Genomic DNA, 25,189 nt, shown 5'->3' on the forward strand with positions numbered 1-25,189 from the left:
CGCGGATACGCGGATAAAACGATTAATGGCACCGCCCGGCGAGGCCCATCCTCTGAGCTAATCTTGCAGGATAACTATACTTCCGGAGCGCCGCGGATCCCACGTTGCCTCGATGCGATTGTCGGCATGACGCACGATGGCCGTTAGCGCAGCAAAGCCACCATCCGATGCGGCCTCTTTGCAGACGTGTCCCCGTTTTACGAGCCCATCGATCACAACCGGATCGAACCCTCGCTCGTACTCGACCGACATCGGTGCGAGCTGATGGTGCATCCGGGGTGTGTTAATGATGGTTTCCAGTGTTTCGCCAAAAATCAAGTGCCGTACGATCATCTGCAGGGTGGCGGTAGTAATGCGTGATCCACCGGCACTGCCGACCACAATCCGCACATCGCCATGCTCATCGGTTACGATGGTTGGCGTCATCGAGGACATCGGTACCTTACCGGGAGCGATGTAGTTGGCCGGGGATGCGGGCAAACCGTACGAATTGATCGTTCCCGGGGTCGAGAAATCGTCCATCTCGTCGTTTAGTACGATTCCGGTCGAGGTGGAGCGTATCATGGAGCCCAGGCTGTGTGATGAGGGGGCAACATTGCATTGTGATGACGACAACATGGAGGCCACGCGGCACACACTTACATATTGTTGATGGTGCTCGTGACCGCAACGGCATCCCCGTTCGGTGCCAGTATGGACACGTGGGCCGTACCTTGATCGTTTTCGGTCGAAAACAGTGCCCCGTAGTGCCCGAAGTCCGAATGTGTCGCGTCGTCGCCGATGGTTTCCGAGATGAACTTGGCGTACGTTTTGCTGGTCAGCTTCTCCAGCTCCACTTCGATGCCGGGCACGAACGCAGGATCACCGACGCGCGTCCGTAGTCCGTAACCGTGCTTAAAACTCTCGACGATCCGGTGCCAGGTCAGTGGATCGCCCATCGTCAGCTTGCCGAAACTGTCCAGAATGTTCAGCATGTAGTTAAGAATGGTGCCACTGCCCGCGAGCGGGATGGAATAGACCTGACTAGACTTTCTAATACTTGTGTGCACCGGGGCGACCCACCGTGGTCTACGGGGAGCAGAGAACGGGGAAAAACGGGATCAGTTCAAACGCACGCTCAGCTCAACGCCGGACGCATCGTCGCTGAGAGCAGGAACGAAGACGTACTTATAGTTATAAAAGTCTTCCTCCGTTATGATGCTTCCGAATTGCTTGAGATCTTTCATCAGCAGTGGCAGCAGGGTTCCATTGGGGCTGTATATTGCTGCCGCACCCTCCTTTGCAACGATCTCGAGTGTTTCGGCCAACTGTGGACGCTTCAGGATGTCCCCTTCCTGCCACGGTTCCTGTGTGGCGGGATTCAGGAACACTTCCCGCAGCGACGGTTCGTTTCGGATGCGTTCCGTGCGACCGGCGAGGATGCGGGCCAAGTACCCGGTAACCAGGTGTCCCTTGCGGCACAACTCTATCGTCGGTTCTACCAGCGTGCGCCACTCGAGCCGTCCGTACCGTTGATGCAGCTCCCAGTAACCCTTCAGCTCACCGGGAACGGCTACTGCCAGACCACCCGACGTGGAGCTGGAGTTAACGTACATATCACGGGTAGCCGCGGCGGGTGCGATTTCACGAGCGATCATCGCTTCCGCCTTGTTCGTATCACGGAAATAGAGCGTGGCCAGAAAACCACCACCAAGGCCCATGCTCTGTGGACAGGTAATACCCTCGCAGAAGAGCGTCGCAATGGCGGCATCGACGGCCGATCCATTCTGGCGCAGTATATTGGCCCCAATTTCGGCACATTCGGCCCCATTGGAGGTAACAGCACCGCCAGTTAGCCGGACATAGGACGCCGCAGATGAATCGCGCGACCGTAAACCGATTACCAGTCCGACCACGACCGCTACTATCACGATGGCCGCTAGGATTGACACAAGCAAAAGCTTGGTCTTGTTGACGTTCAATCTGTAATGCACATTAGCTCATCAGCTTCCAAAGATGATCTTCCATTCCCTGACTCGTGAACCGGTGTGTTCCCGGGGTGGGTGTGGTGTGTTGGTGTTTCCGGTTTCCGATTGGCAGCCTCCTCGCCCGGCGTGGACATATAGTGTGCGTGTGTGTTTATGATGGACGACTACTAGACTTTGCTAGACGACAACTGCATGTCATGATCAACTGCTGCCCGTAGTACAATTGTCTATTTACAAGTACAGCTACTTACGCTACTCATGATCGTGATCATATAAATTGTTTGGACTTTCGATGCAAAAGAGGATGCTCTTCAAGGTGTTCCACCCGAGAGCACGATAGAGATTTATACGTGTGATGCTTAGTAATAGCACGGGTGACCTGCAAATGGCACTCAACAAACACGTTCTGCTGTCGCTACCTCGTCACGTATTTTGCGCCATTCTTCTTCGACCGTATTGCCATGGGTTAGTGAATCCCCGCCACCCTTCTTGCTCAGTCATAAAGTCTACCGCGGTGGATCAACAACATCCCGTAATCTCCAGTTGTTTAGCTTTGCTTTCAAACATTACGCGACGACACTCCCCGCCGGCCACTTGGGCTTATCTAACAGGAATGATCTCTAGAGGTGAACTCTAGAGGTTTAAAGCTACCTTCAATTTATGCCAAGAACCGACAGATACACTCAATGAGGAGCAGTACAAACTTGCCGGACACGACTGTCCTGCTGGTCCGAATCCCTCTGTCCTTTGGCCTTGATTGATCGGCCTTTAAAAATCTATTTTTAGAAATCAACAAACATCGATCGACGAATCGCTAATCCGTTCGACGACCTTCCACCAACAACCCCGAAAAAGGTCTTCCAAATAGGTAAAGGACAGAGTGGGGCTACAAACAATGAGTTTCGCATAATATTCGCGCAGGACCGGGGCCGATCGTTGCGGTGTGCTAGTAACCGGTTTAACCGGAAATTGGAAAGTGACTAGTTTTGTTGTGGACCGGGTATGGCCTGTCGTGTCGACATGCGAAGTTTGAGCAAAACTGGTACCGAACCGCATTGGTATATACGATAGGCTATTCCTAGTATTAATAAGAGATTCCGTGCGTTTACGTTACGAGAGAGTTTGCCATTCCGAGCCGCCCGTTATCCAAAATGCCCGCATAAGTACTTGATGTGGTCAGTCTGTGCCATTCAAAAATCGGATCCTGTAAATACCCCTAGCTGTAGTTCCCCAGCTTCACACGAGCGGTCGACAGACAGTAAGTGGCCAGTCCGAAAGCACATAGCCATAGGGGGGGCATTTTGAGTGGTTGGGGACAATAGGGTAAACATAACTAACAGGGGCTAATTATCGGTCGGATCGTGCGGGTGACTAATTACTAGCCTTTACCGCACTGTACAAGACACAGACGTGGGAGAGTTGGGAGTGGAGGGTAGGCATCGCTTTCGCAAACACTCGTTTGACCTTAACGCGAAGAAATAGCCGCAATTTGGGGATCTATCCAAACGGAGGTCACACGAGGTATTCCGAACGTTCCATACCCCTGGCACTAACGTACGTCCTTGGTAACAAAACAACTGGCTCGACCCATCCCGGTGGTTGTAAAGTTTGTTTGAGGGCTTTTATCGTTGCCACTTATCACCCTTTGCGATAGGTAGGTCGCTACGATATGCCGTGAGACCAAGCACCATCAACCGTAAGTCTGCCCCCGGTAAGAACTCCCAAAGGAACACAAAGAGTGACAGAAACAGTGCTAATAAGATAAGACAACTCCTTAAAAATTGGTGAAATTATCAACTCCGAAATTAGAGAGCCGAACAGCGTACAGAACCGGTATCCGCGGAAAGGTGTGAGGACCCCCCCGATGAACTCTAGCGCGAAGCTTGGAACTAATTCTGGGAAATGTCAGGATGTTGTGCGTGAGCGACATTCCAGACCACTTCCAGATACTGCGCAATCTCGCCATCATCATCATCAAAGCCTGGTAGATTGACAGGCTTAACACGAAACCCCAAACTGGACATGGACCACTCTAGAAGACAGAGCAAACGGCTTATCAGTGCCAACACGGAGAGAAAGGGCTGCTGAAGCCGATATCTCCCATGGAGGGAGATGGTGGTTTTGAGGGGGTAAATCAAAGAAATTCTAAACATTCGATCTATTTGCTCAATCGACAAAAGTAGGCCAAATGCATCAAACTAATTGTCGGGACTGCGAAATTGTTTCTATGGGCAGTGGCCAGTGCAGCAGCGCTGACCATAGATGATGCCAATTTTCATTAAGACCCAAACATAAATGGCACTTGACTTCCGCTACACGGCTCGTCTAGGATGGCACCAATCCATTCTAGGTCTAGGCGATTGATTCGTTTTGCGAAATGGTTTTGTGCCATTTAAGAAACCCATCCCAGCAGTCGCCCAACAACCGACGACCGGTTCTGATGATTGGATACACAACATTCAATCACAGGAGAGGTTTTAAAATGATTTGATATGTGCCAAATAGGGTGCTAAATGGTCTGTTTGTTTATTGTGACTACCCATTGTTTATGGCCCCCTTCCACTAGGTGGTAGACGAGAGGATCCTTTTTTGGGACATGAGTGGCTGCAATAACGGCCACCCCACCCCTCCAGACCCTCAATATCAGTGTTAAGGCAGCGAAAGGCAAACAAATGCGGTCATGTGTGGCATTCGCTTTTGTTTTTTTTTAAGTGATAAGTTTGGACACAAAATAAGAGAGAAAACGTGTTAAGCGACAGGATTTTAACGCCGATCATGCCATGCCCGACAAGACAAGCCTGGCTACATGCATCGCCAATCGCCGCCTCGCGATGACGACACTACGTACGATGGACATAATAGGAGGTCAACCTCGCCCCTCGGGGGAAGGCGGCTAATCGGGAACTCCATTCGAATGTGTTCAGCTTGCACTGAGATTGCTTCAGGAGGTTACACAATTGAAACCCCGCCGGTGTTGGCGGAAATAGTACGGCGGCCAATCGCGATCAGTATTTGTCTGTCCTGGTGGACGCCATTGTATCTCTCTTGGTGTGGTAGACGGAGCGACAATTGAGCCGACGCTGAATTCGTTGCTACTAAATCATTACATCCATAATGTGTATTCAACGTTTTGTTATCTATCCGCTCGTCCGCGGATGACAAGCGCGCGTACATGCGTTAGGGTAGCAATTACGAGGCGCCTTTTAAAAGGGGCAAAAAAAGTCCCGTCAATGGAGCAGCGAACAGATTGATTGAACAGAGAAGTACTGAAGGTTCTCAGCAAAGCCCCTTGGCTTACCCATCATATTTAGCGTCCAGTTGCCTTCTATCAGCTCGGTCTGTCTGTCGGCCGATAAGGATCATGGGAGCACGTTACCGAATAAAAACCGGCAAATCATTCGCCAAACAACGCGTATTCCGGTTTAAATACGTCACCATTAATTGCTTGATAACAGAGGAACAATTGGCCGACGCACCAGACGCTATCGCTACAATCGCAAACGGAATGCCGTCGCTGCGTACCGGCTTATCACCTATAACCTGCACTATCGCCTCGTAGTACGCGCGATGTGTGTAATAACCGATGTCTTACATTTGGTAAGTGCAGAAACAAAAAAGGGACGTTAATCTTCTAAGGTTGTGACCAGTTTTTGCTCGAACTAATCATTAGCGCCACACAATGGTGATCGAAGTAAAAACAAGCGTAAACTGTCCGTGAATGCGGTGATAATGTTTAACGAATGGAGGTGACTAGCATGAATTCGATGAAATGATCTTGACACAGACACACACACTCGGTTACATTTATGCAACGTGGAAACATGGAAACATTGAGCCAACAAACATGGAGCTAACATGCAGGTGAAGGTGACTCTCTTCCCTTGAGAAAGATGTGAACCTTTGATGATCGATCGTTGTGCTTATTGTTGTTTAAAATTTCAACATCAACCTTCGCAAGCGAATACCCAGTACCCAGAATCCGGAACTGCCGTATTGAGGTGCCGAGATGCAAACAATACAGCAAAGTATTAAGCTAACACAAAGCCCGCCACTTGCTGTTGCTGTTAATCAACGCGCACACGTTGTGTGCCATCGTGTCAGGTGTTTTTTGTTGTTGTTTTTTAGTATTTTTCCGTTCTACACCACCGACTGTTCACATCTCATGTAATCGTTGAACTTTCAAAAAAACTTACATCATTGCCTAGTGGTTGGCAAAGGGTTCACAATGAATTCAAATAAGAACCGTACACTGTGCGCTGCCAGCACGACGGAAATTGTAAAGATGACGATGTAGTCTTAGAAGCAATAAAATCACAATCGTACAATCACTCTTTGTTATCGTTCTCTCACTCTTCTGATCACACAAACTCAATACAAGGTTGTACTAAGAGACGTTCCGCCCCAAAAAGGCGATCACACTGGGGGTTTGCGAAACGAGTGGGGCTAGAGACACGTAGGAAAATCGATCACTCCGTAGTAATACCACATGGTCCCTCTGAGGGCTGCCGTTCGAATGTGCGCTGCTGATACTAGGAGCCCGCTGATATGCGGTTTGTGCCGCGTTCGGCTCTTTGCGGCGGGTCAACAGTTTCCTACTAACACACCGGCACGCCGCGATCCGGCGAACCACGTTGCGATGCGATCGCGACATGCCTACTACATAAACAACCGTCGTTTCGTGCGCCGCCTTTGGATAGTAGATCGTTCAGATATTTGCAGGTCTCGCATCCGTGGCTACGATCGATGCTAAGTGGCTTGGTAATTACTTATGAATCAGTCGCTGATGCATATCTCAAAATCGGCGAGCAAAGCGTTCGATAGATTAGTCATAATATTTTCGGCAATCCTAAACCCAAACCCAATCCCAAAATCCGAAAGTAGGAAGTACAGGAAGTATGGTTCTAAATTTTTCTACACAACGTTAAGGATTTACTAGAACTTGAGTGAGAACGAGAGTGAAGGAGAGTCTACTTACTTGTTGCAAAGACAATCGGAAATGTTCTTTCATTAAACCTTCACCATACCAACGCTAACAGCTGTATTTGCTTAAGGTGTTAGAACAACATATTAGGTTTTGATGAAGTAGCAGAACATTTATTTTATAGCTCGTTTCATCGATTCAGCGTGGAGCGCCCGCTGATAAGCACTGAGATCGTGTCGAAATCTTCTACAGTAGCCCAAAGGTTAATCAGTTAATGCACATAAATAGTAACGAAGAAAACGTTTGTGGCGTCCCAATTACTTACGTTTTGATTGTTTTTACACAGAGTTCTTAAATTAGGCGCAGCACCACGGAAAAGCGAAAACAGCTCCAAAAAGAGCGTTCCCGAAGTAAACAAAAACTGTCCAGTCCCTGTCAAATTCTGAATTTTTTTCTAAAATCCGATCGGGGTTTTGTCCTACTAGAAGCTACCTGTCTATTTAAAAAAAACCTTGTTTTTAACCCTTACACGCTGTCAATGTCAAAGTTTTGACAGCGTGTAAGGGTTAAAAATAAACGTTTTGGCACTAGCCGTGGCCACACGGGGCGAAAATTTGCGCGCAAATTTGCACATTAATGCCAAAATGTTTTCGCTTCGTGTGGCAGGGGCAAGGTACTTTAAAAAGACAGGTAGCATCTTAACCGCTTTGACAGGTAACCATTTTGAATTTGTTTGACATTCATAGGAGGGCGCTTTTATAAACAAAACCACGTGAGTTTCAAGAAGAAGAAGAAGAATATGTGGGCAAGTTTGGTGGTTTTATCAAGGAAAGTACCTGATTTCACTCTTTTTCGGATGTTTAAATGATTCATCTTTCTATTTAAGATCATTCGAGCGACCGAGTTATGTTTTACAGCGAGTGAGCACGGTCCAGGAACGCTAGCTAGCTCTTGTTCTAGGCTGGGTGGCAAGACCTACGGACCGATAACACTAGGAAGAATTTTGAGAATATTTGCATAAACTTTAACTTTCGTGCCACTTTTCGTGAATTTTAACTGTCGTAATACCACAGAAAAGCGAAAACAGCTCCGAAAAGAGCGTTCCCGAAGTAAACATCTCACCATCCCGTGAATGTCAAACTCTGAAGTTTTTTCTAAAATAAAATCGAGGATTTGTTCTGGATAAAGCTACCTGTCTTTTTAAAGTACCTTGGGCAGGGGCAAGCAAGGTACTTTAAAAAGACAGGTAGCATCTTAACCGTTTTGACAGGTCACCATTTTGAATTTGTTTGACATTCATAGGAGGGCGCTTTTATAAACAAAACCACGTGAGTTTCAAGAAGAAGAAGAAGAAGATGTGGGCAAGTTTGGTGGTTTTATCAGGGAAAGTACTTGATTTCACTCTTTTTCGAATGTTTAAATGACTCATCTCTCGATTTAAGATCATTCGAGCGACCGAGTTGTGTTTTACAGCGAGTGAGCACGGTCCAGGAACGCTAGCTAGCTCTTGTTCTAGGCCGGGTGGCAAGACCTACGGACCGATACCATATTGAAAGTATTGAAAGAATTTTGGGAATATTTGCATAAACTTCAACTTTCCTGCCACTTTTCGTGAATTTTAACTGTCGTAATACCACGGAAAAGCGAAAACAGCTCCGAAAAGAGCGTTCCCGAAGTAAACATCCCAACATCCCGTGAATGTCAAACTCTGAAGTTTTTTCTAAAATAAAATCGGGGATTTGTTTTGGATAAAGCTACCTGTCTTTTTAAAGTACCTTGGGGGCAAGGTACTTTAAAAAGACAGGTAGCTTTATCCAGAACAAATCCCCAATTTTATTTTAGAAAAAACTTCAGAGTTTGACATTCACGGGATGGTGGGATGTTTACTTCGGGAACGCTCTTTTCGGAGCTGTTTTCGCTTTTCCGTGGTATTACGACAGTTCAAATTCACGAAAAGTGGCACGAAAGTTGAAGTTTATGCAAATATTCTCAAAATTCTTCCTAGTGTTTCAATATGGTATCGGTCCGTAGGTCTTGCCACCCGGCCTAGAACAAGAGCTAGCTAGCGTTCCTGGACCGTGCTCACTCGCTGTAAAACACAACTCGTTCGCTCGAATGATCTTAAATAGAGAGATGAATCATTTAAACATTCGAAAAAGAGTGAAATCAGGTACTTTCCCTGATAAAACCACCAAACTTGCCCACATCTTCTTCTTCTTCTTCTTGAAACTCACGTGGTTTTGTTGATAAAAAGCGCCCTGCTATGAATGTCAAACAAATTCAAAATGGTGACCTGTCAAAGCGGTTAAGAAGCTACCTGTCTTTTTAAAGTTCCTTGGGCCAAGGTACTTTAAAAAGACAGGTAGCTTTATCCAGAACAAATCCTCGATCGTATTTTAGAAAAAACTTCAGAGTTTGACATTCACGGGATGGTGGGATGTTTACTTCGGGAACGCTCTTTTCGGAGCTGTTTTCGCTTTTCTGTGGTATTACGACAGTTCAAATTCACGAAAAGTGGTACGAAAGTTAAAGTTTATGCAAATATTCTCAAAATTCTTCCTAGTGTTTCAATATGGTATCGGTCCGTAGGTCTTGCCACCCGCCCTAGAACAAGAGCTTGCTAGCGTTCCTGGACCGTGCTCACTCGCTGTAAAACACAACTCGGTCGCTCGAATGATCTTAAATAGAGAGATGAATCATTTAAACATTCGAAAAAGAGTGAAATCAGGTACTTTCCCTGATAAAACCACCAAACTTGCCCACATCTTCTTCTTCTTCTTCTTGAAACTCACGTGGTTTTGTTGATAAAAAGCGCCCTGCTATGAATGTCAAACAAATTCAAAATGGTGACCTGTCAAAGCGGTTAAGAAGCTACCTGTCTTTTTAAAGTACCTTGCCTTGGGCAGGGGTAAAAACCCGAAAATTTATGCCGAAATGTCAAACGTATTGTTTTCATCTGTGTTTTGGCCGCTGAAGCAAGGTACTTTAAAAAGACAGGTAGCATCTTAACCGCTTTGACAGGTCACCATTTTGAATTTGTTTGACATTCATAGCAGGGCGCTTTTTATCAACAAAACCACGTGAGTTTCAAGAAGAAGAAGAAGAAGATATGGGCAAGTTTGGTGGTTTTATCAAGGAAAGTACCTGATTTCACTCTTTTTCGGATGTTTAAATGATTCATCTTTCTATTTAAGATCATTCGAGCGACCGAGTTGTGTTTTACAGCGAGTGAGCACGGTCCAGGAACGCTAGCTAGCTCTTGTTCTAGGCTGGGTGGCAAGACCTACGGACCGATAACACTAGGAAGAATTTTGAGAATATTTGCATAAACTTTAACTTTCGTGCCACTTTTCGTGAATTTGAACTGTCGTAATACCACAGAAAAGCGAAAACAGCTCCGAAAAGAGCGTTCCCGAAGTAAACATCCCACCATCCCGTGAATGTCAAACTCTGAAGTTTTTTCTAAAATAAAATCGGGGATTTGTTCTGGATAAAGCTACCTGTCTTTTTAAAGTACCTTGCGCTGAAGTTGATTTCCGAATAAATTTTGCAGTTTTTAACGATTTTGTTGCTGTTGCCGCTATATTTATATTAAAAATGCAAAAACAATACGAAAAGAACCTACATTTTCGTAAATAAAGCGTTCGATAGCGTCAAGGGTTCAGCGAAAAAGTCCGCGGACGTATAAAAATTTGACAGCGTGTAAGGGTTAAGCGAAACCGTTTTGGCATTAATTTTTTCGTTTGCGCTAGAGTTTTCGCCCCGTGTGGCCACGGCTACTAATTTTGTAAATTTTCGCGTAAATTTACGCTCCGTCTGGCACGGGCCTGTTTTTGTAAATATTGTTTGGTTTATACCAAAGGGTTCAAATCTAAACAAGGCCGTGCAGTGCCGCACGCAGCGCAACCGGTGTGTGGAACCTTTATGTGGAATTAGGTATATTCAAGGCACCTCGAGCCACGCTGACCTTTTTCTCTTCCCCTTTTTTTATTCCCTCAAATGCCGCCGCGAAGAAACGTGTTAAAAATTTGTGTTGTGTTTATTAACAGGTGAAAAATGGATTACTAGTGGCAAGCTGAAAAGCAGCGCACTCCGGTGCCCAGAGTACACCCAAACGAATATCGACGACATTTTTGTGTAAGTAATTTCACGCGTTTTCCAGCCGAAATTCGGACTCTCGTTTCGGACCCACGGACTGCGCAAGGCGAGAGCGAGATGGTGAATTGCGAGTTGTGTGTGAGTGAGGAGAACAGAAGATATAGCGCGGAAAAGTGCGAACGGATTGTGCAGGTCAGGGGGAAGGGGTGCAAAAATGCGCCAAGTAAATTGCTCTGTTTTCCCCTTTAAACTGATAAGAACGAGCTGAAATGGATGCCAAACGGAAGTGGATTGCCTCTGCTATCTAACTGCATCGATGAGTCACCAAAAGCGAGGGACAATTATTTCCGTACCAAATGATGTAATAACGCTGGCGCGTCATGCTTGAACATTATGCTGCGGAGGGCTGGCTATGCACTTCACCAAAGGAACCGAGTGGACAACGCAAAAAAGTGCAAACTGGTTTGAACCTGATTGGAAACATGCTCCAACATGATCGAGTGGGCTTTCCGCGCAATTTTCAGATTTCAATCACGACTACAAGTTGCTGCGACCTACTTTTACCACCCCCCGGTTGGTTGAAAGTTGGTCCAACGTTTCATTAAAGGATGGAAAAGGCATGAACCGAACGCGAATTTCGCAACCCCATCGCATGTTCGAGATCATCGCGTCTCGAGAGCGATGACGTCATTGGGTTATTAGCGTCTCTAAACGCTTTGGACGTGACTCGGCATTTTACATACACGGAGTATTCCGGTTCATGCCGACACACCTTCGACAGTAATGTTGCTAAGTAACGAAGGTGTTTTTATGTGATTGTATCAATCATGTTAGGACGGGGACATTCAGAACTGTTGGTGTCAGCTGATAAGGACGTTGGATGATTAATTGATAACGAATTCTACGGTAGACACTGTCGGATATATTGGAGGAAATATAATAACCCAAACTGCTTAGTTTCACACTTTTAATTTAATTTTGATATCTATTTTATTTGCAGAGCCATCATGGCACCCCAACAAAGCAAGATGAGGTCCCAATCGAGGAAAAACACCTCCCAAGATAAACAATCTATATCACCATTTTTCGACGAAGCATTTAGTAGCCTTCTGTCGACTTTAACATCAACGCTGCAGTATCAATCCAATGCAAACGACAGCAATGGAGCTACTGACAACGCCAACATCCTTTCCGCTGCAGCTGGATTGGCAGGGCAAGATGGAACCGTCATCTCCATCTGCCCACTCCCAGCAATCCTTTGCTGAGGAGCAGCAGTCGAACTATGACGACATCACCTACGACTACTGCAAGGGTGCGTATGACGCCAGCTGTGTGATTGGGGATCATCTTCATGCTCATACTTGATCTTCACATTCCAGAAGATATTTTCAACGACGCATTCATCGGATTGGACGTAGAATTGAAGCTTGAGCCGCTACAGCTGGATGAGGAAAGTGTATCGTTACCGATTGTAGGAAAGCAGGAGAACGGTAAGTGACGGAATGGCTTATTCATTTTTTACTGCTAATGTTGTTTCTGAAGTCACGTTTGCGCGTACGTGATCCACTAGCCATCCGCTACCAAGTGAAACTTTATTTATTTATTTATTTTTATAAAAAGAAAACAAATTTTTAAATACGATAATACTTTTTGGTGAAGACACATACTTATGATGGGGTTGTCCAATATTTATCTTGAAGAATTTGAGAGTTTGCGACGATTTTAGAAATAAATCATCAAACACTTCAAACTTTGATTGGAATATGTGTAATAGTTTAGTATGCTTTTTCTTCAAGTGCCTAAAAAACTGCCCCAAAACGAGGAAACTAAAATGTTCCTGACATGTTTTTGGTGCTTAATCGAACGTTGGGCTGAAAAAATAGAAAAAAAATATTTAAAACCAATTCCTATGATTGTTTCAAAAGATCAAATGGGATAATTATTTATACTGTAAATGAGTTAAAGCCTAATAGCTTCCCATTCAGACCATTGAGCTTAGTAGTAATGTATTATCCGAATAGCCTACGGATTGGTGGTTGCAGTCTGCAATCATTGTTATGCATCTGAATTCAATTAATGTTATACATCAGATTTGAGTACTATCCTTTGTCAAATAAAATAATGTACAAGCTGTACAATGCACAAGTCGTATTCGAGTATTCGAGTATACTGAACATTGCACGCTTCATTCTTCATGGAAATTCATGTTGGATCACCTGTTAAGATATATGTTAAGATTCGCTGGCCGCTTGCAGCGAATAAGAAGAGAGAAACTTGTTTCTTCATCTTGGAAGACTGACCTCCACTTGTTCCATGCGAACCTAGTTTGATGTAGTGGTCGTTGTGCGTTCACACACTCTTTATCGCATTTCGGCGTAGTGTTGGTTTTGGGAGTATGTTTACAGGTTTTAGTTTCTTTTTCCTTTTACTAATTTCACAAAAAAAAAATATTTCACTGGGAGATTTGTCAGTTCAAAGCATCGCCCAGATCACGTGACAGCGTTATGATCAACAGCGAGTAATATTCCGGTTGGCACTTGCCAGTGGATTGATAAGTTCCCTGTACTGTATTTGTTATTTTCTTTTATTTAATTAATGAAACTTGTAATTATCAGTTATGGAAAAGTAAGGAAGCATGAATAAGTAACCGAACGCAAATAATCGCACCAAATCTCAAGGCAATGATATTGTACTACATAACACTGCAAATTTCTTTATTTTCTTTATTCTTAAAGTTTCCCCTGACTGTCTTAAGCGCTTATTTTAATAATTCAGAATATCGGAAATCACGAGATTTCATTATTGGTTTATTTGGACTTTAATTATTCCTCTTTGGTTTAATGTGTTATTTTGAAAAAGGTTTCTTCATTGATAGGTTTTCATGAACTAGAGAACTACAAAAGAGAGCGGCCGTTTACTGTTGGGCTTTTGTTTCATAATTTCAACATTCAAAAGAGTTTTGTTAAATGTATCTTTTATAAACTCTCAATTAGTAATAACCTGTCGGTGTTTCGGAGATTTAATCCATAAATCGGTTAGCTATCGCTGGTACGGTGATTTCTGTCAGAAGAGAACAGACAGACAGAAACCACCGTAGTACACAGTAATAACCCTAATCAATGTTGTTTGTAAAAGTTCTCATGCTGTAAGAAACCAGTCCGAAATTGCACGTGCTCTGGGGAAAAACGTTATGGTATTGAAAAAATTGCGACCCTTTCTAGGCGAGCGTATTTCCCTTCAGCGTAAATTAACCAACACATATCAGAATGACTCCGTTGGATGGTTGTGACGCGTTACGACACGGCAATCGCGTGTCCCTTTCTGACTAATCGTCGCCGTTGTCGTCGATTCCTCAGAGTGGTTTTGAATGATTTGTCTCAATAACATCGGGTACAACAACATGGCTCAATTTGCATGCCACCTCCCTGTCGAGGAATCGTTTGTCGGTGTGTCGATGTGTGCATAAGTAAACGATAAATAATTGAAACGATTTAATTGAGAATTGTGATTGGATTTTTGCGTTGTTGGCGCTTCTGGTACACTTGCAGACTACACATAAGTGCGAATGTTCATCGTTTCGCTACTAGCGGCTACTTCTTGTTACACATTATCACGGACGAGCGACCCATTTCCTGGTGGAAAAGAGGACTACTGTTGCCGTTCAGTGCTCTCTGATAAGCGAACATTTATTTTGCACTGCGATAACCTGTCCACTGGCATAATGATGCGTGCTTCAAGGGAAACATGGCGTACAGCAAACGTAAGCTCATAGTTCGTCAGCAAGAAGAACAGCATGGATGCGTTCGTAGCGCCTAGAGAACGGAGCGACTACTATCGTTATCTAGTGCTGTTCGAATGCAACATCGCTTTGATTGTAGCATCGAGTTCCGCCTGGTAATTACAATAATCTATGGATTATTTGCTACAATATTCTTTACATTATCCTACAATTACTTCTTACAACACTGAAGAAGTTGTGGAGTTGTGGAACAATCGAATCCCTTTTTTCTAAGTAATTAAATAACGAGAAAATGGAATTCAAACATTTCTTCATATTTCTTTTGGTTGTTATCTAACAATTACACAACATAACTAAAGAGAAACCGATAATCATTTCATTGACCCTTTGCTTTTCCTTTGGTATTGGGGGACTTCCAGCCAAGCCCTTAAGACGGACCGAACCAACTGAAGAAGCTTACGTTTTCAGTTGTCTCGCGCTGAAAGCAATTTGTCTGAAACGATGGTAAAATACGATGGCGATCGAAGATACGACCACGCAGACGGTCCCATCCTAGTGTGCATGCGATGAAGATGTTGTCAGCCTCTGCCGAGGTGACTTTCACTGCTTTGTTCAATTTATTAAAATATATTCCGGCAATCTTGCAACGTTGGACCGATCGTCCTCGGGTTGGATCGATTGGAGGACGGACCGTGGAATGGGACTTGTTTTGTCAACAACTCCGATGCCTGCCAAATGTTCGCTGTATGTTACCATCATCCTTTTCTCCTCTGCAGTTTCCTTGGTGCATGCTCATGTCGGGAACCACCTTTCTCTCTTCGTGCTCGACTGTGCCCAGGGGGAGAGTTTTTGGGGATAAAAACAGGAATATTGAACAACAGCAGCAAGATCATTTATTTAAGCCATTGAATGATAGACTGATAGACTTTCAGTCGGAACCTTAAAATTCCCTTCCACAGTTCCACAAGTTTTCAAGTTTGAATTCGAAAGCATTGGTGTGATCACTGTGGTGGGGTCACTTTTGGGTTGTGTGCTCTCGCAGTGTGTTATCTGCGTTACCACCGTTGTGCTCCGGTGGAACGTAAGTCAAGTTTTTGGGTTAACAATTACACTTGTCTCCTTCGGCTTCCAGCGTTCGATAGTAGTCGTACTTGAACATCTTGGTATACCGGGCGGGGGTTGGAGACGAACGAGTATGTGGTGTGTTGCTCACACAGTCGTCTCGAGGTACGCTTGATAATCTTTTCATTTTGAAGCGCGTACTTCGCGACCGACTTTACTGTGTGCGTATCTCTCTTTGCACACGAGCAACTTGCGTTGCGCGGTTGATAGTGGGTTGAATGCTGCTGGTGCTTAATGATGGTCGCGCATAGTATTGGTGGTTCGATCTGAGGCTCGCTAAGGTGCTGTTGGTGTGTGATGTGTTGATTATTATTCGATGGATGTTGATGACGACGACCATTGGCAACGCATTGTGTCTCACTTTGGCACGAGCAACTGAACGACAGGCGAACCATTTTGGTGGAGGCTTTGTGTTGTAGCCGACAACAGTAGCCACGCTGTGAGTCCATCTCATACCAAGATTGCCACTCTCCGGTGTCTTAGTGTTTGTTCCATCAAACGCACCCCTTCCCCCGACAGACTGGCGGGCAGGCAGACGGGCGGACGGGCGGACGAGCGAACACATAGAACAACCAACACCCAGGCAACCGGTCCATGCGCGGGCTACCTACCCCCCACTCGTATTCAGACAGCCGTGTGACTCTGTTCGCTTTACGTTGCGTGTCCCGTGGACTCCCTCATACTCTGGCCTTTGGTGGCCTTGTGCGCTTGTTCTACTCGCGTTTTTTTAGTTTTGGTTTTGTGAAACACTCCGGCGCGTTCGCTTCCGGTTTTGGAAAAAGTGTAAAAAGTGAAACTTATCACAAACAACACACCAACCACCAGCGGTCAAATTGAGTGATCTTTCAGTGTGGTGCTGAGGGTGTTCCATAGAGCGTTACCGCGCGCTGCTTTGCATGAGGACGACAGTAGACCGTCCCGGGTTGATGCTTTCCAACGGAGCCATTCCAGGATCGGAAGCTTAATGTAAACGCCAAGATCAGCAGCAGTAGCTGTGCCGAAAAGGATCTTGACACTGACAACGGTTCATCTGCACGTCTCCGGAGTGTCGTCGAGGTGGGAGGAGCTGGCAAAATTCGGCCTCCGTTGCTGCCACTGTTACCCGTGAGCATGAGCGTCGTGGTCGTCCTTGCGGTGGCCTATCGTTACACTTGGAATCGCGAGATCGTGTTCAACTCCCAGAAGCTGGTGAAAAGACGAGCGGCGCTTCCGTTTGCTGGCTGCCTGTGCTGAGTCCTTGCGCGTGTGTGTACGGGAAGGGAAAGTAGAAAGTAGGCGAAGCAGAGCAGGATTAAACAGGTGCCGGTCGATACAGGAGATCGTTTACGCGAAAACAGCAGTAAACCAGATACAGCGGTAGAAGAAGACGAAGACGAATAGGTGTCGTACTGAAAAACAAAAACAAGAATCTTATCGATTACCACCAGGTTTCAGGTGTGAAGATTAGAAGAGTCTAGACTAACGACTAAGTCACGAATATCGAGGCTCTCTTGTAAGTTTCTCTTTCGGGTAGCCAGGTAATTTCTAGTGCAATAGGGAATTAAGCAAAACGCTCGAAGAATTTAACTTTATCACAAGGTTTAGCTTCCTTATTATTTCGTTTTTGATACACTTTAGTTTTAGTCTGTGATTAAAAATTGCTGTGTTTGATAATCTTTTATTCTTCGGATAGAGTCGCGACTTGGACTTCTAGTTTCCTTTGTTCACGGGTGGACAGGTCAGACAGGTTTCATAACTCATGCTATTTCGGTTTCCTTAACGAAAAGGATCTAATCGTACATTCCGTTACGTGCTCGTGCGTTCTTGCCAACGAAAGTAATACTGATAGTCAGCAGATTGATTGCTGACAAAAGTCTCAAACATTGGAAAGTGGTTGTAAGACATCGAAAGAAGTAGGGGATAAGTGTTTAAAGAATTTTTTGTTTTTACTATACGTATGACAAATTTAAGCCGGTAGTATAGGTAGGGCCACTAGATATTTTGTTCGCCATTTTCGTACCCATTAGTCAGCTCTTTTTGTCAGTACATTTTGAGATTCATCGACCGTACATTCTTGCCTTTGGCCCTTTTGGCATCGGAAGAACAGGTGATCTTGGTGTTAAACAGTCGAGGGTAACCGGAAACCCAAACCAAAAACGGAAGAAATTGCTAATTGAGCGACACTAAATATAAGACATAGAATATATACAACCCGACGCTCTACGTGCAAGGACACAAGGAAATCAGGGCAGCACAGCGCAGCTAGCAATCGAAAAGCCATCATCACTGCACAAGGTCTACCGAATTTGAGAGGCGAATAACTTGTGGTGGACATTCGTGCAATCAAAATGAATGTATACGGTTAGTATGTGCCCAATCTGGAGAGAACGGTAGAGGAGGTGTCGTTGACGCCTCATTGCACACATCGGCTTTCTGGAGTCGATGGAAAAGTTCAGTCTCTTCTACTTTACGTTTCCTTTTCTTTAATAAATACACTTCCTCTTGTACCTTGTACTTGCCTCCTCCGGTGAATGTACAAAGTGCAATAGCAGTCCAGTTCATGCCGAGAACTTCGTGGGCTTTGCTCTTTGTTACAAGAAGCTGTCCCAAGGTAACAGAGCGAGAGAAATAGCGAGGTCCGTTATCTACTCAAATTGTGCCCAAAACCGATGACCGCTTGCACGTTGTCTGCTTCTTATCAGCTTGAAACCGTCTCGGTCCTGGGGATTTTGCAAATTATGGCTCACTTGAGTTGCTTAAACTGACGTGTCGTCCATTAGATGATGCCGGGTGGGCTACGGCTTGTTGTATAGAGCAGCTGTGCTAGCACCGTTCTTTCACATTGCCACTCGATTGATAAGTGAATTGAGAGCAATTGCTTCTGTAAATGAGGCACTCGCTGTGTCTCGGGATGGTATTGTTTTTGTTTCGTTGGACTCGTTTTACTGTTTGATTGATGGTCGTATTAGAAATCATGCTTCTCGTCGATGCTCAGCCATCCGCAGCTAGACAGCTCTTCCTCTTGCTGTTCTGGAAGCGAAGGCTCTAATGCTTGCCAATCGTATTATCTTGATAAGGTTGTCCTCTCGCATCGTCTTGCGAGACGATGATTAGATTTGAACGGAAATTTAGGTCACCGTCAATGCAACTGCTTTACATGTAGAGTGTTCTGGTGAAGATCCTTCAAGCTACTCAGAACAATGAATGTAAGCTTACGACGGTACGTTACAGCACAGTCTACGCACTTGTGTTCATAATGTGCACGCAATGCCGGGATAGTACACTGTCGGTGCATGTAAGCTCAATGTTCAACTTCATGAGCACGCGTCTTCACTATCCGCAGTCGAGTTAGCTGAGGGTCAATACTTCGTAGTCAGTTCCGTTAGCCAGCACAGGAACACTGTGCGTCATCAATTGTTGCGCTTGCTCGAGTATTGGGAAAAATCAAACGAAGGCGAATAATTTCCTTAACGTCTGGCAACGCATTTATGGGAAATTTACTGTCTATAGCATTCTTCCTGTTTGTTTTTTCCTGTAATCAGATTGATGTGGTATACAAAAAGCTGTTTGTGGAAATTTCGCATTTCGTCTTCAGAGATAGAGAGAGAGAGAGAGAGAGAGCTACATCTGGCTGCTCCAATGTATGAGGAATGAAGTATGAAGTATGCAAATTCACTTCACCAACCTTCTTTACATGCACTGTACCTTTGGCGATGTCAAAGGCGTGGTATTTGTAATGGTGCCTAATGGGAAACTAGTTCATTAGCGACAATCAACAATCAATCGATTCACGCACGTCGTTGCGTACGACGCGAATGGAATGGAAGGTGGCTCCATCGTCGCGACAGTTTCTACTATCGCTCCCCAGGAGCAACCCAGAAGTGGTTCCAGGGAGTTTGTATTAATAGCTACGAACCGCTTTGGACCAGTTTCAATGTTTTAATGACCGTTGAGCTATCGGGTGCTTTTAGGTGGATGGAATCTCTCAGCGATCGGTATCAAAAAGGGAACCCAAGCTCCACCGCAACAACAATGGTGGTGGTGATGGTGGTGGGATTCAAGGTGTACCTGTTTCACTGGATCGCCACCGTGTATTGTGTCCATAGAAGGGTTGCAGTGCCTTGCGACTGCGCACCGTTCATCCGTTGTGTCGGCGCAGGCTGGATGATGAACAGGTTTCCCTCGTTCACATCTGGCCTGTGCACGAAGAGGGTGCGTCCAGGAATCTGGATATCTTTGGTCTGGGCTACAGGCGTTAGCGCCGCTAGCTGTTTGGATACCCTGCTTCGGATGGCTCGTGTGCTGTTTGTATGCGTCAGAGGCGGTTACGTTGCACTACCTGCTAGCCTGGCAGACAGATAAACCGGGGGCACCTTGCGTGATGAATATTTATTTATCGATAATCCATCGTGGCCACAGCGGTGCATGGAATGCATTTGAGTTGCGCGGTCTCAAAGGAAGTGAACGGCGTAGACGCCTTACACTTACTCACCTCCCGGCAGATGGAGTTCATCATTCAGCTTCCAGCTTCGAGTAACACCGTTTGATGAAACTTTGGTCCATCATATTGTGTTAATTGAATTACTTTGATATATTTTTATTAACTTGTTGTTGCAAGTAGCTTCGATTGGGTTCTCTTATTGCCGGTAGAAAAGGGAACAGATAGGAGTACAACTTCCTGTTCAGGCCTTTCTGATACTACTGGTCAGTAGCATTCATTACATGTGTGCTGCGTAGAAATGCTGCCGATGGCCATGGAAGGCAACAACATGAGCTGATCAGAGTGGTAGAGTGGGACCTTGCACAGTTTGGCGAACTTCAATCGGCAATGGCATCGACCCGCCTTTGAGTTGTCTTCTCGTAAACACAACCACTTGCGATCTCTCACAAGATCGTTATGCGTGTACGTGCGCGCTCCTAAGTCGTCGGCATCAGTTGACGAACGAGAAATTATCAATGAATTGACCCGACGGCCTTGCTCCTTTCTATTCCGCCCTGTGATGTTTTGCTTTGGCGTGTGGACGAATTGAGGACTAGCGGCAAGGCTATACATCATATACAGCTCTCATAAGTAGGTCAGCAGATGGGGATGAGTTGGTAGGATGAAAGACGAAATAGAATTGAGTGAACATTCTAGAGCAGAAAGGTTTTCTTACCCCAGATTCTTAGGTTGCTGCACCATTCAAGAATTAACTTCTCGTTCCCCAGATAGTAATAACGTGGGTAAAAAATACTAATTCTATTTCGATTTTATGGTATATGACAAGAATATGGTCAGTTATGATCTGATTGGTCTGTAAGTGATACTGTCCCATGCCTTGCCCAAACCCGTTTGATTGTTTCAATTAAAATAAACATTGTAACATTGTTGCAATATCGCCCTGTGCGAAAAATTGTGGCTGATTGTAGCTCTGATGCAAGTATGCGATGCTTTGTAACGGCCTTGATCTGTAGCACAAATATTAAGAACATTCCGCAACGACCATTGTCATTGGTTCATGGTGCAGCAGCACACTGATAGGGCAGATGATGTTTAAAACACCCCTCCCCACACGCGCACGCTGCGATTGATCTTAGTACGAATTATGTCCTTCAGAAGATGATCGGCATCATCATCCGCATGATGGGCGTTCGTCGCTCTGCATGTTGCTGTCATCAGTTCAAGATCATCGTGCCAAATCAACTCTCTCCGCATTGGGTGGTGTAGCAGAGGCACCCTTATCGGTTGGTGTCACCGATGATAAGCACCGACCAGCACCAGGCAGTGTGAGGCACTCGTGTGTATTGGCTTTTAGTTCGCAGCCGACCGCTAGTGTGCGCTGTAGTGCGTTAGAAGGTTGCGAAGGAAACCAAAGGATCGTGTATCAGGATTGCAGCACTTTCGATTGATTGGCTATTTTCTGCCTGGATCGGTAGAGCGGTAATAAAAAGGAGAAAATTGCTATCTTCCCTATTGGCATACGGAGGCCTTATCAGGTGTAGGGTTTGGAGTGGGGGAGGGACACCATCGCTTCTCGGTGGTGCATCGCCGTGCTTTTGAGCTTAAGTATCCTGGCGTACACAGCAACCGAGGGACATATTGGGACAGCTGACATCATAGAAGATCGGTGCCCGGAAGTCGCGCTCTGCAGACATCATCCACCAGCGCGCTTGTGTCAATGAATATAAACGTTAACGATCTGCGTGACGGTTGCTTGCCGGGTGTTGGAACACCACTGCTGTCCGTGAAGCTGCTGGTATCGTACGGCCGGTGTATCGACTGCTGCCGTTGTCCGTGCAGTGGACTTCATCAGATTCCTCGCGCACAGTCCCGCGAGCAGCGAAAAAGCCTTACACTACACATAACCAGCGGCAATGTTTAACTATTACATCCCCATCGCAGGTAAAGAATAGTAGAGCGTCTCTGTTATTACAGAGGACTCCTTCATTTCTCCGTATGATTACTTGGACACGAAATCACTCACTTAGTGGCTACCTGCACCTTCGCTACTCGTAACTATTGTTATCGCCATGTTGACCATATCCTCAAGTCCTTGCGACGAGGCTGATTCATACTATGCTCTATATGCACTGTCGGTTTTATCGGTGGTTGACAACACTGGTTGCATTCATTGATTTCTCAGGTGAATACGGGGGAACAGCAGCATAGCCTAATACTCTGCCGAGAGAATGAGCGTTTTTTCGTTGTGTTATCAGCCGTGTGCCGGGCATTCGCCACCGAAGGAGACGGTGAGATCGGAGGGTACTGTGGGAGCAGATAAGCGGTCCGATAGAAGAGGGTTCACCAAAGGTGTTTGCGGAATCTGGATTTTACCGGTTTACCAATCGAAACGGTATCAGGCGAAATTGTGGATTTTACCTCTAACGACAACGTGGAGGTTGTTTTAAATCCGTTTTTATGTGTTTCGATGACTATTTATCTGACAGATCGTTTGGAAATGTGCCACTTACCAATGTCATGGTTTATTGTTTGTGTTTGATGCTTTACTCAAATTGGAATTGTTCTTCGTTCTTTCCATTGTAGATCCCTGGTATGATGATAAACTCAAGCAATCGAGCGCGTCGCCACCGCTCAGCGGCTACGAGCCGCTGCCAGCAGTGCTCGAGGAGGCCTTTCAGCCGGAAAAGACCAAAAACACCGAAGAACTGCTGATGGAGTTCGACTGTGTCTATGGAAATGTTGGGTTGAATCATCTGACTCCGCCACAGACCCCACCGCAGACCTTGGCCTTCGGCGCTGGTGCAGTAGAGGGCAATGTTGCCTACCCAGGCGTCTCAACGGTTCCGAACCAGCAGCAACAACAACAGCTGCTGCAATTCCAACTCTCATGCGGGTCGCAGCAAACGCAGCACCAGCAAGCGATTCAGCAACAACAGATTATCTCCTTCCCGATGAATTCTACCGGTTACTACATCGTCGATGAGTATACCACCACGGTGCAGCAACAACAGCAACAGCAACAGCAGCAGCAACAAGTACACCCACCGCAGCAAGTTCCAGGACTAACCGGAGCTGAGTACGGTTTCTGTGGTACACCAACGTTCACACCGCAGCAGCTGGATGAGGTTATGTATGACCTTGTTCGGAGTGTGCAGATGGATGAGCAAACGCGCGGACAGCAAACGATCACCGACATCGATGTGATCATTGAAGCGGAGGCGGAGGAGGACGATGATTCGTGCGGTTTCTCGGAGCAGGGCTCAGACGACAGTGGCCGTTGCTCATCATCCGTATCTCGCTCACCTGCGTACAGCGATTCGGCCGATTCTTCTTACTTTGGCTCATCATCCTTTGGAGGCCAGCTGGACAACGATGATGATGAATGGAGCCCGGTAAAGACCAAGAAGCTGAACGTTAGCGGTGGTGGTGCGGTATCCAAGAAGCGTACCAGCAACCGTCCTTACGGACGCGGCACCGAGGAAAAGAAGTCGCGCAAAAAGGAGCAGAACAAAAATGCGGCCACGCGCTATCGGCAGAAGAAGAAGGCCGAGATCGAAGAAATTCTTGTCGAAGAGAGCAAACTGATAGAGAGGAATGAGGAATTGAAGAGCAAGTCGGCCGACCTGAGCCGAGAGGTACGCTATCTGAAGAAATTGATGCGTGAATTGTTTCAGGCCCGAGGATTGATCTAAGGGTACAGTGAGGCAATCTCGTGAAATGATTTTTGTACTTTGAATGCATTCATTCCCAAAACTCAAAACTCAGTTCCACTCAATAAAACGAACAATCAGGTCCCACTATTATCTGATCTCTTGAAAGATAGATATCCACGATCACAGAATGGAAATTATTGCAACAAAATACAAATATTACCTTGCGTACCTTCTAGTAGACTGTAGGATTCTTGTTCGTATCGATTGCGCATGTGAAATGAAAGAATGCTAGAGTTGGATAGCCGATGGGGAGTACAACTGCTCCGGTCGATTCTGTCCAGCATTTTCTCTGCGCACTAACATACATTGTAGTTTTAAAGCTCATAATCTATAGGATGTTCATTCGGTATCCCACGTCAAATAGTTGGATTCGGATTTTTTTTCTCGGAAATATTCTTTCTCGTGCCTCTTCATTTCTTCACGCGGCAGTAGAGCGTTGTGCCGCATCCGATTGCGTAGAAGTAAGCTAACAATTAGCGACAGTCGAGCGTGGAATGGAAAGTTGTCGGCTAGCGTCCGCTATAGATAGCCAGTGTGTAGACACAGATGATGTTCAGAGGTGTGTTCACCATTAGTGCGTCTTGAATCGTACGCTCACAAGCTCGAGCAGTGGCTGCTCCTCGTTCGATTATTATCATTGCAGTTGGTCGTACGGAAAGTTTGACTTTCGGAATCGGATATGCGCGACGCGTATGTACTTGCTATTTTACCGATAAAGCCCCTCACCTTTGTAAGAAGCGAGCCGGACGGGAGGTAGGCCGTGTAGAAGCATGTTCGTGTATGACGTTCAGATTTGAGACTGGACCGAAGCTTTTCGAACAGAACATTCCACCCGAGATCGGCCTCTCGCCCAGTGTGCTTCCGTTGGGAACGTATTGGATTGGGTTACCACCAATCGGGGTGCGTCGAGCATCCGTAGCCCGTGCGAGAGTAAAATTTAATGTTTTAACCGGTTATCATTAATACTGGGAATAATGCAACAAGATATATTAAAATGATTTTTTTTTTATTAAAAGCACGTTACGTTCAAAATAATAACTTCAACTTTCATCTTTTTATATCAACAACACAATAAGGCACAAAATGCGGGCTATAAAGTTCAATACGATTTTCCCACGATGCGACATTGGAAATCCGAGGGTGCTAAATAATCGTCAAGATTACAGAAAATAAATCCTTCTATTTTTACAATATCAAGGAATTGACGAA

At 45.6% G+C, this 25,189-nt stretch overlaps 2 protein-coding genes across 3 annotated transcripts in view; one reads left to right on the forward strand and one right to left on the reverse strand.

Moving 5' to 3' along the window:
- Positions 1-6,584, reverse strand: part of LOC125952577 (glutathione hydrolase 1 proenzyme-like) — a 9,229-nt gene extending 2,645 nt beyond the window's left edge. The window contains 3 exon segments of the mRNA XM_049682127.1: positions 637-1,068; positions 1,168-1,962; positions 6,161-6,584. Of these exon segments, the coding sequence (XP_049538084.1) occupies positions 637-1,068; positions 1,168-1,962; positions 6,161-6,165 (1,232 nt within the window). The 5' untranslated portion in view covers positions 6,166-6,584.
- A 4,273-nt stretch (positions 6,585-10,857) lies between these two features.
- LOC125952564 (cyclic AMP-dependent transcription factor ATF-4) lies at positions 10,858-25,173 on the forward strand. Of its 2 annotated transcripts, XM_049682108.1 has the most exons (4): positions 10,858-11,025; positions 11,987-12,298; positions 12,366-12,476; positions 22,851-25,173. In XM_049682108.1, exons 2-4 carry the CDS (start codon positions 12,133-12,135, stop codon positions 23,957-23,959), a joined length of 1,386 nt encoding a protein of 461 aa, XP_049538065.1. In that variant the 5' UTR covers positions 10,858-11,025; positions 11,987-12,132; the 3' UTR covers positions 23,960-25,173. The 2 variants fall into 2 exon arrangements, with proteins under 2 accessions (XP_049538065.1, XP_049538066.1); XM_049682109.1 differs by lacking the exons at positions 10,858-11,025; positions 11,987-12,298; positions 12,366-12,476 and adding an exon at positions 16,458-18,187.
- Positions 25,174-25,189: the final 16 nt, after the last annotated feature.

The sequence above is a fragment of the Anopheles darlingi genome, chromosome 2 (assembly GCF_943734745.1).
Source record: "Anopheles darlingi chromosome 2, idAnoDarlMG_H_01, whole genome shotgun sequence".
NCBI lineage: Eukaryota > Metazoa > Arthropoda > Insecta > Diptera > Culicidae > Anopheles > Anopheles darlingi.

What these genes read in the sequence shown, in the direction of transcription:
- LOC125952564 (XM_049682108.1), top strand. Translation starts at nt 12,133, where the DNA reads ATGCAAACGACAGCAATGGAGCTACTGACAACGCCAACATCCTTTCCG. An exon ending in CACCTACGACTACTGCAAGG is followed by an intron (nt 12,299 to 12,365) that starts GTGCGTATGACG and finishes TTCACATTCCAG; the next exon opens with AAGATATTTTCAACGACGCA. An exon ending in TGTAGGAAAGCAGGAGAACG is followed by an intron (nt 12,477 to 22,850) that starts GTAAGTGACGGA and finishes TTTCCATTGTAG; the next exon opens with ATCCCTGGTATGATGATAAA.